Raw genomic sequence first — 17,494 nt, 5'->3', positions numbered from 1 at the left:
AATTAACAACAATTCTTCACAAACTCTTTTTGTTAATATCTAGTTTTATTTATCTTTTTAGGTTAAAAAATAAACTTATACTGGAATTAATAAAGCAATAAACAAAAACTATTCATAAATCCTTTGATGTGTACTACAAAATTACATTCCAGAACTTTTGCACCAAGTAGTCCGTATACATCTAAATGTAACACGTGCATTTCCAATGCACACACTTGGATGTTCTTTATTTGTGCCAATTGCAGAAGAGAAACCTTATTTATCAAAGTTTACTTTGATTTCATTTGCACAAACTCTTTTTAAAAAAATAAGGAATACTTGCCAACTCGTTCTATGAGGTCATTATTAACCTGACAAAGACATCATAAGACAACTACAGGCAGGTATCTCTTATGGACACAAAAATCCTCAATAAAATCACAGCAAACCAATTCTAACAACATATAAAATGAATTATATATACCATGACCAAATGTAATTCATCCTAAGAATGCAGTTAACTTAACATCTGAAAATTTATATATTTTACATCAACATAATAAAAATCACATGTTCATCTCAAAGACACACAAAAGACAAAATTTTGTACTTGACAAAATTCAACATCCTAAAGGAAATTTTCTCCCCATAATAAAGAGGACCTACAAAAACAACACAAATGACACCATACTTATTGGTGAAAGACTAGATCTTTCCCATTGAGTTCAAAAACAAGACCAGGATGTCTGCTTTCTTAACTTCTCTTAAAAATTCACTGGAACTATCAGGGAAATAAGGCAAATCAAAGAAGAAATAAAAGGCATACAGATTGGAAGGAAAAATTAAAATTATATTCACAGATGGCATGATCTCATACACACACACACACACACACACACATACACACACACACACATACACACACACACAGACCCCTAAGGAAAACACTAAAAACCTATGAGAACTAGTTAACGAATTTAGCAAGATTGCAGGATGCAAGATCAATATACAAAAATCAGTTCTGGGGATACTGATCAGAGGCAGAGCATTTGCCTCTGGGGTTCAATTCCCAGCACTGCAAAATAACAATACCCACTTATACCTGGCATAGTGGAGCACGCCTGTAGTTCCAGGTATTTGGGGGGCTGAGATGGAAAGATAACTTGAACCCAGAAGTTTGAGAAAGGCCTGGGCAATACAACAAGACTGATAGAGGACAGACATATACAAGTGGTGGGAACACAAGGTTAAGTGAATAATTCTACAAAATAGGTCCACTATGCTAACCCCCACATGCTTTCTTTTCTAAGAAGCAATTTACTTGCAGCCCTGCCTTGTTCATTCATCAGCAAACTACCTGTTGTCTGCAGGAGAAATGCAGGCCCCAAATAATTCCAATAAGAAGAACATAAGTTACCCTGAAGGGGGTACTTTGTGATTCTTACAAAGACCAGATCCCAGAACTCACAGAGATAAAGATAATCCCCTTGAACTATAAAATCTCTAAGAAGAGGTTCCAATTAGAATCAGTTGGCATGGGCAAAAATGAACTAGAGTGATTCTGATAGTGGGAACTTGAAAGTCTGATGTCATTCTGCTGTCAGTCATAAGTCAGGGTGGGGCCAGGTGCAGTGGGTCATGCCTGTAATCCCAGTGGCTCAGGACGCTATGACAGGAGGATCCTGAGTTCAAAGTCAACCTCAGTAACAGTGAGGTAAGACCCTGTTCTCTAAATAAAATACAAAATAGAGCTGGGGATGTGGCTCAGTGGTCGAGTACCCCTGACTTCAATCCCTAGTACCAAAAAGAAAAAAGAAGTCAGGGGGGTGGGGAATCAAGGCAGGACTCTCTGGATATTTCTCTGGGACCCCTATAAAACTGGAAGGTAGGACAGGGGTTGTAGCTTAGTGGTAGAGCACTTACTTGGCACTTGTGAGTCCTGGGTTTGATCCTTAGCACCACATGAAAGTAAATAAATTAATTAAAAAAATATTTTTAGTTGTCCATCTACAACTAAAAATAATTTTAAAAATTGGAGGGTAGGAGAGGCATGCTGTCCCTTCACCTCTCTGAGAAAACCTATACTCTTCCTTAAAAGCGCCCTCTTTTCCCCTTTCCTATATCTTCTAATAAACTCATGCCTATTACTCTTGAGTGACATGTCTGAAATCTTTTTGACTTGACTGCAAGATTTGGGGTTAGAAGGGGGACCCTGCCATAAAGGTAAATAGCACAAGCCACTATGGAAAACAGACTGGCAGGTCCTCATTCAATTTACACACAGTTACTGTGTGATTCAGCAATTCCCACTCTTATGTATGTTTTACCCAAAAGAAGTGAAAACACGTTTGTGTACAAATGTTCATAGCAGAATGAAACAAGTCAAATGTCCATTAATTGATAAGTGGCTAAACACAATGTGGGTATATGTATATAAAAGTATACTAGCTCATAAAAAGGAATAAAGTAGATACATGCTACAGTATGGATGAACTCTGAAAATACTGTTATGTGAAAAACACTAGGTACAAAAAGCCACAAATTATATGACTTCATTTTATATGAAATGCCCAGAATAGGCAAATAGATAGATTAGTGGTTGCTCAGGGATGGGAGGCATGAGAGTAAAGTGATATGATAGGTTTTGAAAGGGTATAGTTTCTTTAAAACTATTTCAAGTTTGACAACTGCAGTGATGGGTGCACATACTGTGAATACACAAAAATCATTTGATTTTACACTCCTTTTCTCCAATACTGGGGACTGAACCCAGGGGTGCTGCACCACTGAGCTACATCCTCAGATCATTTTTTATTTTGAGACAAGATCTTGCTAAGTTGCCAAGACTGACCTCAAACTTGTAATCCTCCTGCCTTAGTCTCCTGATAGTTCTACACTTTCTTTTTTTCCATTACTGGGGATTGAACCCAGTGCATGCCAGGAAAGCGCCCTATCACTGAACTACATTCCCAGCCCAATTTTATACTTTTAAATCAACTGAATTGACATAATAAAAAACAAAGAATAAAACAAACATATTTAAAATAGCATAAAATATAAAATACTTAAAAATAAATGACATGTAAGACCTTACAGAGAAAATTTCAAAATCAAAATACATTAGAGAGAACTGAAATGGACCATGTATACAAGTTTAATAGTAAATTTGATATAATGAAAACTTTAATTTTTCACCAATTAATCTATAGATTCAATCTCTAAATTCTAACAGATATAACTGGCAGACCTTGATAAACTGATTCTAAAACTTGTGTACTAAAACCAATAAATCATTTAAAAAAGATAGAGTACCAGTAACAGTAACACCATTTTTAATGAAATCATAGTAATTAAGACAAGGTGCTAAATGGCAAAAGGATAAGTAGAGAGAAACAGAACTGAATGGAATTCAGGAAGAGATTTTTGCAGAACCTATGGCCAACTGATATATTACAGAAATGGTACTGCAGACCAGTGGAGGAAATGTTTTCCTGTACTGAGACAATTTGGTACGCACATGGAAAATTAAATTAGATCTTTTATCATTATCATACACCAAAGTCATTTCTAGGTAGTTAAGATCAAAATGGCAAAAAAAAAAACCTATAAAGCTTTTAAAAGCACAGGGAAATATCTTCATTTTCTTGGGAAAGCATTCTTAAATAAAACAAATATAACAGTGTTTTAGTTGGCTTTTTTGCAACTCTGATCAAAGAACTAACAAGAATAATTTATTTGAGTCTTACGGTTTCAGAGATTTCAGTCCATAGATGGCTGTCTCCATTATTGTGCCCAAGGCGTGGCAGAACTTAATGGTGAAAAAGAGTGGTGGAGAAAAGTGGTTCAGGACATGGCCATCAAGGAGAGAGAGAGCTCAAGAGACAGAGAAAGAGCTCGAGAGAAAGTATGCACCCGAGAGAGCACGAGCAAGCAAGCGAGGGAGCACTCCTTTCACCATGGACAAAACATAAGCCCCAAAGGCACGCCGCCCTCAGTGACCCACCTTCTCCAGTCAGACCCTACCTACCTACAGTTACCACCAGGGGAATGTACTGATTAAGTTAAGCCTCTCATAATCCAATCGTTTCACCTCTAAATTTTCTTGCATTGTCTCACACATGAACTCTTAAGGGACACTTCATCTCTAAACCTTAACAGACAGCAATTATTCTGAAAAGATTAATCATATTATAATAAGAATCTCTTGTTTATCAAGAATATTGAACAAAGACAAGATCACAAAGTCAGAGAAAACATTCTTTAACACATAACTGACCCAAACCCCCAAATTTAATACTTAAAAGAATTTCTACAAATTAGTAATAAAATAACATAGCTCAATTATAAAAGGAAGATACAAGATTTGACTAGGAATTTCAGAAAAGCTGAAATCCAAATGGTCAATACACCATGGTCAATTCTTAGGGAAAGCCAAATACAAAACAATGAAATGCTACACCTATAGCAGCACATGACAGTGTAATAGAAATAAATGCAGGTAAAGATTCTCAGCTTTGTTAAAAATTAGGAAAACTCAAAACAATAATCTGATAATACATCATAGTCATTAGACTGGCAGAAATAAAACTTTTTTAAAAAGCATAATATGTAAACCATTTGATAATCATTTTTGGCTTAAGTTGTACATTCCTGGTGAAAATACATTCTCTACAGAAAAATTCTTGCACATAAGCACTAAGACCCTTATACATATATTTAAAATAGCAATGTATGGAATAAAAAGAGATGCAAAAGTGCCCAAATATCCCCAGTATATAGTTGCACAATGGAGTACTCTTCATCCATCACCCATGAAAATGAATAAACTGCTGTTATTCATATCAATATTGAAGAATCACATGAACATAAACAGAGCAAGAGAAGTCACAAAATACCTGCATACTACCCTAGATAGGCAAAATGGAAAACAGGCAAAACTCAGTGATTTTGCTTAGAGATTAATAATATATTAGAAAAATAATATTCAGAAAATTTGAGACTAGCACAAATATTACTGAAGTAAATAATATATGCATCTTACCAGTCCTCTTAGGAAATCCTGCTGAGAAGAATCTCAAAGATGTCATCAAGTGTCCACTATCTACTTTGTGACCAATAAATTTTACTGTCACTATTGCATATGGAAGGCACTGCCTAGGTTTATCTACCGGCTTTGAAAAGATATTGTATTCATAGAAGTACACCTGAAACAAAGAGGAAAAATGAATTTATGTTGATTAATTCTAGCAGTTAAGATTTGAATAAACTCATATTTAAAAAAAATACATAACTACATGATGTTACATATTTATCTACTTTCCTGTTCCTGCCTTTTCAACCCTAGTTTTTCTGAGGATATTTAAAATTATTTCTTTACCCTACACCACATATTTTTTTCTCTTGGTAGGCTATTTATGTTAGCAGAAGCAGATATAAATAATAAGTACTTTTTAAAACAATAAGGGGGCTGGGGAGATAGCTCAGTTGGTAGAGTGCTTGCCTTGCAAGCACAAGGCCCTGGGTTCAATCCCCAGCACCGCAAAAAAATAAATAAATAAATAAATAAATAAGTACTTTTCCATTAAAAATTAAATGTTTTACATATGTTCTGAACCATTACATCTTATTTGGTAGGAATAATTAATTGGGAAAATAACAATTTAAATGTGGGATTACATACATACCTCTATACAGAAGATTTATCTCTACCTATTTTAAATATATATATATATATATATATATATATATATATAAAAATATAAATTAAAGGTCCCTAAAGTAAGTAAGAGAGGAGAGAAAATTGCTATTTCACCTAATGGTTAAAACATAAACCTTTTTTTCTTTCCCAGAATACCAAAATGAGTAATATTGTTTCAAAATAGCCTTGTTCATTTTAAAATCAATCATTTTAAGTGAGAAATTGTAACTGTATACTTTTATAGAGTACAATGTCATGTTTCAATAATCCAGAACAACTGAATCAAGCTAATTAACATCTGTCAATTATCCCATCATTTTTTTATGGTGAAACATTTGAAAATTGCTCTCAGTAATTGTGAACTATACATTATTATTAACTATGGTCACCTTGTTGTGAAGTCCTAAAAGGGAAGTTGATGTTTCCCAAGTTAAGAATTAAACTATAGAACATCTAAATAAGTGTAGCCACTATATTAAGCATGAGACTTTCAAGTTATCAAATGAACCATGTTAACATACTGCTGAACTGTAGGCTTGTAGCTCAATGGTATCTTTCAGAGAAGGTAAACTTCTTGACATATGGCAATCAAAGTTGGGAGAAGGATCCAAAGAAACTTTGTTTTTATCCATAGAAGGCTGAATTTTCTTCACTCTCCCAAAAAGAACCTTAAAAAAAAAAATATATATATATATATATATAAACACAAATACATGCACACACACACACACACACCAAAACACTTTTATACTCACACTTCAAATAGCAAAGGCAGGGTAACATTTTTTAAAAAATGAGGTAGAAATATGAATGAAAATATAATCCATGTCCCAGATGAATGGGATGATTTAACACAGTAATTCTACTTTTCCCCCAAATTAAACTCTGAGATTAGACTAATTCTAATAAAATTCTCAGACAATCCACTTTCAGGAATGAGCCTTAGTCTAAAAACTTATCTCAAAGACCACAAAGACTAAAAATAGCCCAGGAAATTATCTTAAAATTTAGTTTAGAAACAGAATGACAGAACAGAATTAGAGAGTTGTAAGTTTAGATATTAGAACATTCTTTTAATACAAGAAAGGCAGAGGAAAAAAACCATACAACAAAACTAGCCCAGCAGTAGGTCCACATATACATTAAAATATAGTATATTATTAAAGATGCTGTTTGAAATAGGTTAAGTAAAGATAGATTATTCAATAAATGGCAGGAGACAACTGAAAATATTAAATTCCTTCTTTTTAGGTTATGTTCCTTTTTTTTTTTTGGTACCAGGGACTGAACTCAGGGGCACTCAACCACTGAGCCACATCTCCAGTCCTATTTTGTATTTTATTTAAAGACAGGGTCTCACTGAGTTGCTTAGTGCCTTGTTTTTGCTGAGGCTGGCTTTGAACTCTTGATCCTCCTGACTCAGCCTCCTGAGTCACTGAGGTTACAGTTTCTTAATTTTTCTTATCTCGTTTTTAAATTCCTTTCTTAATTTATAAACAAAATAAAAACCAAACATTAAATATTTAAGTATTAAAAACATAATGAAAGTATTGTGAAATATAAGCAATTATCTAAAATCAAAGATGTCTTTTCTAAGAATATATGCCAAGAAACTATGAACCAAAATGCAGACTTCACTAATACTCTAAAACTTCTGTACTTCAAAAACAAATGAATATAAAACTTTTAAAACTCAAATTGTAAACATAATTGACAAATGGAAGAAAGTGCAAAGAATATTACAAAAGATGCACATTTTGTATAAAGTCAGCAATTCGCATACTGATGTGAAACAGTTGTTCCAAAATCAAAACAACACTAAATGTAATGTGGTATCCTAGACTAGAACCTGGAGTCTGGAAAAGAAAGAAACATGCATAGAAAAACTGGCAAAGTCAACAAAGTTCACAGCCTGGAGTTGGGGAAGAAGCTCAGAATTAGAGCACTTGCGTTATAGGTATGTGTGCAGTCCTGGGCTTGACTCTCAGTACCAGAAAAAAAAGAGGAACTGTAGTTTAGTTTAACAGGGTTGACTAATGTTTACATCCCAGTTTTGACTGATGTACTATAGTTATGTAAATAAAATGTTAACACTGGGCAAAGCTGGGTGAATTGTGCATAGGAACAAGTTTTTTATAACCTTTCTAAAAATCTAAAGTTGTTAAAAAATAAACATTATATTAAAAAATGAAAACATGCAGAGAAGTCTAGCTATCAAGATATCCTTTAATCAACTGATAATGTTCACAAATCAAACATAAATAAAAAGGAAAAAAAAAAAACCAAGGAAATGGCAGAAGACAGGCAATTCTCCAAAGATATATAGCCAACAAATATATGTAACAGACAAGTTTAAATTCAGTAGTAATCACAATAAAAACAAAAACTGAACCAATAATGATAAACTGAATGTCATATATTAGGTTGGCAAGGACTTTTTTTTTAAAAGTATAATATACAGGTTTAGTTATGCTGTGAGATAGCAGGTATTCTTACCACTGTGGATGAAATATTAATTAGTACAATCTTTCCCTGGACAATTGAGTGTTATATTATCAAAAGCTATAAAAATATACCTATCTTTGACATTTTGATATAAATTCTTAGCAAATAGGGGCTGAGGTACATGATTAGATAATGTACGGCATTGGGTTCAATCCCCAGAACCAAATAACAGCACAAAATTATACATGTGTGTGAAAACATATTTATAGGGATAATCAAAGTGCAAAACCCAAAATAAACTAGAAACCAAATTACACCCCAACATTAAAAAATTTTGGCTGGGCACAGTGGTGCATGCCTGTAATCCAGAGGCTCAGGAGGCTGAGGCAGGAAGATAGAGAGTTCAAAGCCGGTCTTAGCAAAAGTGAGGTGCTAATCAACTCAGTGAGACCCTGCCTCTAAATAAAATACAAAATAGGGTTGGGGATGTGGCTCAGTGAAGAATGCCCCTGAATTCAATCCCCAACAAATTTTGTTAGACTAATTCATGGTACAGATGTACAGTGAATAACTTTGCAATCATTCAAAAGGATCTTACAATATGGGTTTGTAGTCCTAGCTACTCTGGAGGCTAAGGCAGAAGGACTACTTAAACCCAGGACTCTGGTCAACACAGAGAGACCCCACCTTAAAAAGAACAAAACTAAAGGATAATACAGAAAAATATTTATTTAATGGCATGGAAAATTATTGTTTTATAACTAGAACAGAAAGCAAGTTAAAAGCAAAAAAAATTACAATTATATGTACATATCTGTTTCTATGAATAGAAGACTAAGCAGACATTTAAAAACTTGGCTTGCTTATTATTGAGCTTTTGGAAATTTTTAATATGACCCAAATTTTCTAAAATTGTTATCTATTATTTATTTTTTAAAATATTTTTTAGTTGTAGATGGACACAATACCTTTAATGGTTTATTTTTACTTGGTGCTGATGATTGAACCCAGTGCCTCAAGGCAAGCATTCTACTATTGAACTAGAGTCCCAGCTCCTATTTTTTAAATATCAACATAAATTATGCTTAAAGGAAGACAATATTTGAGGTAAAAAAAAATTGTGTGTCATATGAACCACTGATTTGATGTACATAGACAAATCCTAAGTTGCCCCTATGGAAGTAAGGATACTGCTTGCATACTGTGATTTTAGTAGTTCTAGCAAAGCAGAAACTAACCGAAAAGTAAATCTTAACCAATCTACCAGTTGATACTTAAGATTCTTCTATGAGACTTTTTTCCTATTCTGAATAGGTGCTATAGAATTTCAGAAAAGTTGCAAAAATAGCTCAAAGGTTGATTCTGGGAATATGGTGGAATAGTAAGCACCAGAAATCTCTCTTTGCATGTAGGCAATAAAAGCACTGAAAGAATCTGTTTGATTTAATTATTCTGGAACTCTGGAATCTATTCAAGGCTTACAACTTCCAGGGGAAGGCATGGATAGTATTATTACAGTTAATTTCAGTTCTTCACACAGTAGCAGCTATGCTTTCCCCACCTGTGGGGTTCCATGGCAGACAGTTGTGCATGTGTTCCGATGGCAGCTCATATACTACTTATAGGAGCAAGTGTGCAGTAATAAATATCAGGGATATGTGTTCTGCTTCTAATAAGCATTGTATCTCTCCCCATTGTTGCAAATCCCTGCCTTTCTGGGTAAAGAGTCTTCCAGAAAATTTAAAGCACCAGTCCCCATGACCCTGTCCCTTCTAGGTGGAAGACACTGAAAACTTGACATTTAAAAGCAACCACAATGGATTTTTAGTACTCCTGGCAAAGTTACAATTAACCAAGGAGTAAACCTTAACCAAGTTCCTGTTGATGCTTGAGATTCTTCTATGAAACTTTCCCCCTGATTTTGTACAGCTCTAGAATTTCAGAGAAGTTGCAGCAGTTCTTCAAAGGGTTTGTCAGCACCACAAAAAACAAAAACAAAAACAAAACACCCCACAAATATATAGGAAATTAGAGTCACGCAAAGCAAAGAAGGTGCAGGGTTAGAAAAATACCTAAGAAGAACTTAAGTTTACACCTGAGGTTCATTCTTTGGTACAGAAACAACCTACAACAACAAAATAATGAATGAAAATACAGAACAAATTCAGAAAACACTGGAAAGGGGACATCTGATTTCTAGTTACCATATTAGTAGACTAAAATGTCCAGCGCTCAACAACAAAAATCACAAGGCATACAAAGCTCCTTGAAAGGAAAAATAAAAACAAAATTCAACAAACTGTCCTTGAAAAAGACCTGAAGGCATATCTACCAGACAATGACACAAATGTCTAAGAGATTCTTAAAGAACTAAGATGTGGGGGCTGGGGAGATAGCTCAGTCAGTAGAGTGCTTGCCTTGCAAGCACAAGGCTCTGGGTTCGATCCCCAGCACCGTAAAAAGAACTAAGATGTGGAGAACATAAAGAAAATGATGTGTGAATAAAATGGAAATATCAATAAAGTGATAGAAAACCCAAAAAGAAACAAGTAGAAAATCTTGTAGATGGAAAGTGTAACAACTAAAACAAAAAATGTACTTAACAGGTTCAAAGGCAGTTTTTTTTGGGGGGTGCTGGGGATCGAACCCCAGGGCTTTGGGCTTACAAGGCAAGCACTCTACTTACTGAGCTATCTCCCCAGCCTCTCAAAGGCAGTTTTTCAAAAAAATAATTTTTAGTTGTAGATGGACCCAATATCTTTATTTTATTTATTTATTTTTTATGTGGTGCTGAGAATCAAACTCAGTGCCTCTCGCACAGGCTAGGCAAGTGCTCTACCACTGAGCCACAACCCCAGCTGGCAAAGGCAGTTTTAAACAGGCAGAATTCAGTAAACTTGAAGGTTGGAAGTTGGAAATCACTGAATCTGATGGACAGAAAAAAAATACTCAAGAAAAGCAAACAGAGCCTTAGGGACCCATGGATCACCATTCAAGCAGCCTGACACACACACACTGCAATACTCTAAAAAAGAGTGTGGGAGAGGTAAGGGAAGAGAGTATTTGAAGAAATAATGGCTAAAAATTTTCCAAATTTTATGTAAAGACATGAATATAAACATCCAAGAAGTCCAGTGGACTCTCCATGCAGAATGAATTCAAAAGAGGTCTATAGTGAGACACAAACTGTTGAAAACTCAAAGAGAAAATTGTGAAAGTAATAAATCATTATATACAAGGTATACTTAATAATTAGGTTTCTCACCAGAAATTTGGGAAGCCAGAAGGCAGAGGACTAACATATTCAAAATGCTGAAAAAAAATCATCAACCAAGAATCCTGGTAAAACTGTGCTTCCAAGGTGATGATTAAGACATTCCCAGACAGACCAAAGTCAAAGGAATTTGTTACCACTATACTGCCCTGTGAAAGGGTGTATAGAAGGTCAAAATAAAGAATGTTAGATAGTAATTTGTAGACTTATGAAGAAATAAAAGATCTCAGGAAAGGTAAACACTTGCAATTTATAGAAACAAGTATTACTGTAACAATGGTGCATAACTCCACTTTTTTTCTACATAATTTAACGTATTAATACACTTAAACAGCTATTAGTCTAAAAGCTAGTATTATAGTACTTCTGGCTTATAATTTCACATTTTTGGTTTTTACATAATTTCAGGGACTCATGTATTATAATTATTAGCTTATGTTTCTGAACATAGAATGTGTAAAGATCTAACTTTGTGACATCAACATCGGAAAGTGAGGCACTAAGAAACTGAGTGAGACCCTGTCTCTAAATAAAATACAAAGTAGGGCTGGGGATGTGGCTCAGTGGCCAAGTGCCATAGTACCCTCCAAAAATTATTTTAGAATTACCATATGATCCAGTTATTCTACTTTTGGGTATACTTGTGATGGTGCATGACTATTATTCCAGCTACTTGTAAGACTGAGGCACAGGTTTTTGCAAGTTCGATACCAGCCTGGGCAAATTAATTAGTGAGACTCTTTCTCAAAATAGAAAAATTAAAAGGGCTGTGGATAAAGCTAAGTGGTAAAGCATCCCTGCTTCAATCCGTAGTACCATGCATACCTACATATACATGTGGAAGCAAGTCAGGTGGTCCACTGATTATGAATGAACAAACAAAATATGGAGGAAATTCAGACAAAAGGGACAGGACATTATGCAAAGAAAATTAAGTTAGTTATAAAAAGACAAAAACTGCATGATCTGACTTATATGAAGCACTGGAAGTAAAATGGTAAAATTGACAAGGTCTGGTGGAGGGAAGAACTGTAGTTATTGTTTCATGGGTATAGCATTTTGGTGTGCAAGCCAAGTTTTGAAGATGGGTTGGAGTAAAGACTGCATAACTATGAATATGCTTAAACCATTGACCTGTACACTTAAAAACCATTAAGATAGTAAATTTTGTTATGTGTATTTTACCACAATAAAAGTTGGAAAGAAATACTTATACACACATTATAATATATGTGGAAAATGCTTATTAAGAAAACTAGAACAGAGCACTCTCCATATTGTCATGAACTAGTTTATCACCAATAACAGTTGAATGCATTTCTTTTTGGTCTTTTTTTAATCCCAAACATTTATATATCATCCCATAAATAATTTTTAATCTTAATTTTTTAAACATTTAAAATAACTATAAGCATCTTTTAAAACCCTATGTAAACCTAATGGCAATAGATGTACTGTATTACAGAGAAAGGATATATGATAACTTCACCATGCACTAAGGTATATATTTACAAGGTAGCTATTTTCTTCTACCACACACAGAGAATTTGGAGAGTCCTATATATCCCATGCCTGGTTTTCCCTAAAGTTAACATCTTAAATAACTATGAAATAATTATTGAAGAAATTTACATTGATATAATACTACTAACTAAAATAACTATAAAAGTTAAATAACTTTAGCTTTCACTAAAATTATACTACAGTGTTTCAAAAGAAGATACTTAAACCACTAAGGTACTGATTATAGTTGAAAAAAAGAGACAAGCAGGAGGTATAATCAGTCTAGAAAAAGAAATACAAAGATGATGGCTTCCTTTGCCTCCTTGGAGTTTTGCTTTGTACTTCACAATCAAGTAGTCAGAAATAGAGGTATATTCCAAATGATGATGAAGATAAAAAGAATTATTATTTTATATAATTCAATAAAAAATACTAAGAATTTATACTAAAAAGAAAATGTGTTCAGGGCAATTTAAAGCAAACTGTCCATATATTTAATATTTTTATGCTACTTACCTTAAAAATTATAATGTTCTCTACCATAATGTTTCGACTATGAGCATAATTCAAGGCAACATCAACATGTCTAAATATATAAATTCCAAGATGAGGATTTCCTAATATCTTCAATGTAGATGCTTTGGTACTTATCCCATTCTGATATATCTCTAACACATCACTCTGAGGAAGTGCTAAAAAGCAGAAATGTTCTTCAAGTTCTCTTCCATGTTTTCTTCTCTCACGCATCTCTGACCTAAATCAAAACAAATAATGGTTATAGTTAAATAGGAAGATAAATATTTCATCTTGCCACAGTTAGAAAGCAAGGAAAGTGTTGCTAATATTTAGGCGGGTCACTACTGTAAAAGAAGTTAGAATGAAAATCATCTGAAGATCAAATTCAAGCCAGGCAAGGGGGCGCATGCTTATAATCTCAGCAGCTCAGGAGGCTGAGGCAAGAGGATAGAGAGTTCAAAAAGCCAGCCTCAGCAAAAGCGAGGTGCTAAGCAACTTAGTGAGACCCTGTCTCTAAATAAAATACAAATTAGGGTTGGGGATGTGGGTCAGTGTTAAAGTGGCCCTGAGTTCAATCCCTGGTACCCACCTCCTCAAGTAAAAGATCAAATTCAAGATTACACATTTAGGATTTACAGACCACATTTTGTATAGGCTGTTAATAAGAATGAACGTTTCTTGAATGCTGCTGATATACCCATTACAAAGTCTTAAGCTTTACATGCGTTTATCAATCTGTTCTCAATTCCCCAAGAAGTTATTATTACTGTTATTTTTATATATGGTTTTTTTAAAATGAGAAAAATAAGGTTCAAAAAGTTAAGGTGCCAAAATAGCAAGGTGACAGAGTTGGAATTACATAGCCACATTTCATTTTATTATGCCTTGGCAGATACACACTTTTTTTTTTTTTAAACAAATTAAAGGTCAGTCCTGTCAAGCCTGTGTCATTTTTTCCCAAAGGCGTTGCTTACTTTGCATCTATGTCACTTTTTGGTAGTTCTCTCAATATTGCAGACCCTTACATTTTGTTATATCTGTTACAGTGATCTGTGATTAGTGATCTAGAATGTTACTAATGTAAATGTTTTGGGTGCCAGAATTACACCCATATGAGATGGTAAACTTAAGTGATAAATGCGTTCTTCTGACTGACTGTTCCTTAGTCTCTCCTTCTCCTTGGGTCTATTTCCTGAGACACAACAATATTGAAATTAGGTCACTGAATATCCTACAGTGGACACTAAGGGGTCAAGTGAAAGGAAGAGTTGGAACACTTTTTAGTTTAAATAAAAAATTGAAATGATTAAGCATAGTGAGAAAGGTAGGTTGAAATCTGAGATAGGGTGAAAGCTATATCTCTTGTGCCAAACAGCCAAGTTCTGATCACAAAGGTAAATGTCTGAAAGAAGAAAATCAGGAGTGCTAATTCTGTGAACACATGAATAAGAAAATAAAATAATCTTATTGCTGGTATGAAGTTTCAGTAGTTTGGACAGATCAATAGCTACCACATTCCTGTAAGCCAAAATCTAATTCAGAGCAAGGCCCTAACTCTTCAAATTTTCAACATAGATGAAACAGCCTTATATTGGAAGAAGATGCCATCTAGGACTTTTAGATACAGAGATCCAACAATAGGGTGTTCTGTTATACGTGAATGTAGCTATTCAAGTTGAAGCCAATGCTCACTTACCATCCTGAAAACCCTCGGGCCTTTAAGAATTAACAGTAAACTTATTCTGCCTGTGCTCTGTAGATGGGTTAACAAAGCCTCAGTACAGTCTATCTGTTTACAACATCATTTACTGGATATTTTAAGGCCACTGTTAAGAACTAGGGCTCATGAAAAGAATCTTTTCAAATATTACTGCTCACTGACAACGTATCTGGTCACCAAAGAGCTCTGATGGGGATGTACAATGAAATTAATGTTATCATGCCTGCATTCTGCAAGTGTGTGGATCTGACTTTCAAGTCTTATTATTTAATAAATAATTTTGTAATGCTATAGATGTCACAGATAGTGATTCTGCCTGATGAATTTGGGCAACACAAAATGAAAATCTGGAAACCATTAAGAACATTTGTGATTCATGGGAGGAAGTAAAACTATCATTATTATTTTTTATTTTTTATTTTTTTTGCGGTGCTGGGGATCAAACCCAGGGCCTTGTGCTTGCAAGGCAAGCACTCTACCGACTGAGCTATCTCCCCAGCCCAAAACTATCATTATTAACAGGAGTTTGGAAGAAATTGCTTTCAACCCTCATAGACGACTTTGAGAGGTTCAAGACTTTAGTGGAGCAGGTAACTGCAGATGTGGTGGGAGCAGCAAGAGAACTAAAGCAGATCAGCAGCAGAGCCTGAAGATGAATTGCTGCAATCTCATGATAGAACTCTGATGGATGAGGAATTGCATCTTATAAGAAAAGAAAGTGGTTTGAGATGCCATCTACTCCTGGTGAAGTTTCTGTGAACACTTGAAATAACAAAAAGGATTTAGATTATGAAATAAAATCAGTTGATAAAGCAGCAGCAGGGTTTGAGAGGACTAATACTGAAAGAAGTTCTACTGTAGGTAAAATGCTATCAAGTAGCATTGCAAGCTACAGAGAATTCTTTCCTGAGATGAATCAATCCGTATGGCAAACCTGTTTTAAGAATTTGCCAGTCACCCCAACCTTCATCAACCAGCACCCTGGTCAGTCAGCAGTCATCAACAATGAGGTAAGACCCAACCTCTACCAGCAAAAAAAAATTACAACTCTCAGAAGGCTTAGATGATGGCTAAAAAATTTCCCCCAGTGCTGAGGATTAAACCCAGGGTCTTAAGCATGCTAGGTCAAATGCCCTTTTGCTGAACTATATCCCTGACCCTGACTGCTAATATTTTTCAGCAATGAAGTACTTTAAAATTAAGGTATGTTCATTTTTAAAAGACATGATAGTATCACACACTTAATAGACTACAGAGTACAATGTAGACAAACACTTATGTACTGGAAACCAAAACATTTGTTCTTGTTTTACTGGACTGGAAATGAACCTACAACATCCCTGAGATATGCATGTACATGATAACTCTAGTCTGTCAGATTCCAGAACTTGAGTTCTTGCTAATTGTGTTATGGAGGGAAGACTGTGTATTTCATAAATGAAATATCTTTCTCTATTACTTCACTATATGTATCTTTATACCTACAACAGACAGACAACCATGCTTGATCATTAGGGTCATCCTCTGTTCTTCAGGGATCTAAATTACAACTTGGAGAAACAAGCTAATGTTTGATTATTGACTGTTAGCTTAGTAGTAAATAAAACTACGAATCATTTTCAGAAAAGATTAGCTAAGTCCAGACACTTCTGATTTTACTACTATAACAAGACTCACTTTAAGTATGTAAAATATAAAACCCTCCCCCCAAACTGGCAGATTAGAGTGTTCTATAAGGCCTGCTCAGGAACAGTAACAGGAGCAACTGCCACACCAGATGACAGAAATGTGACTCCAAGTGATTACCTGTAATGCAGACACTGCAGAACCCAGTAAAGGTATGTACCACAGAAGAAAAGTTGTTCTTAAAAATCATGTTTTAAAAATTCATTTAGATTCTCACAGAATCTGTATGAAGTGTACTATGCACATAAGCATATTAAAATTGGTAAGTACCACCAACTGTAAATGGTAGACATGACAAAACGTGGTCATGATACAGTAATATGTAGTTGACTAGATCTTAACCACTTTAAAAATTTTTTTATTTGTTCTTTTTAGTTAAATATGACAGTATATTTTGACATATCATATATATATGAAGTGTAACTTCTCATTTTTGTGGTTGTATGATGTGGAGGTATACTGCTCATGTATTCACATATGAACATAGAAAAATTATATCTGATTCATTCTACTGTCTTTCCCATTCCCCCTCCCTCCTCCTACTACCGCCTACCCCCCACTCCAATCTGGTGAATCTCCATTCTTGTCCCACATTATAAGTCAGCATCCACATATCAGGACCTTTGGTTTTATAGGGTTGGCTTTTTCCAGTTAGCATGATAGTCTTCAGTTC

The 17,494-nt window shown here is 34.6% G+C and overlaps 1 protein-coding gene across 1 annotated transcript in view; it reads right to left on the bottom strand.

Annotated features, from left to right (window-relative positions):
• The window catches only part of Tex15 (testis expressed 15, meiosis and synapsis associated), a 56,839-nt gene that overhangs the window by 17,807 nt on the left and 21,538 nt on the right, over nucleotides 1–17,494 (bottom strand). Inside the window, exons 3-5 of the mRNA XM_047549680.1 lie at nucleotides 13,416–13,653; nucleotides 6,199–6,345; nucleotides 5,021–5,183 (exon numbers count right to left, since the gene is read on the bottom strand). Of these exons, the coding sequence (XP_047405636.1) occupies nucleotides 5,021–5,183; nucleotides 6,199–6,345; nucleotides 13,416–13,653 (548 nt within the window). The remainder of the gene's footprint in view (nucleotides 1–5,020; nucleotides 5,184–6,198; nucleotides 6,346–13,415; nucleotides 13,654–17,494) is intronic.

This window comes from Sciurus carolinensis, chromosome 4 (genome assembly GCF_902686445.1).
Source record: "Sciurus carolinensis chromosome 4, mSciCar1.2, whole genome shotgun sequence".
NCBI classification, from domain to species: Eukaryota; Metazoa; Chordata; class Mammalia; order Rodentia; family Sciuridae; genus Sciurus; species Sciurus carolinensis.
The sequence above is the reverse complement of the archived record's forward strand: the minus strand, read 5'-3'. Positions and strand labels throughout refer to the sequence as shown.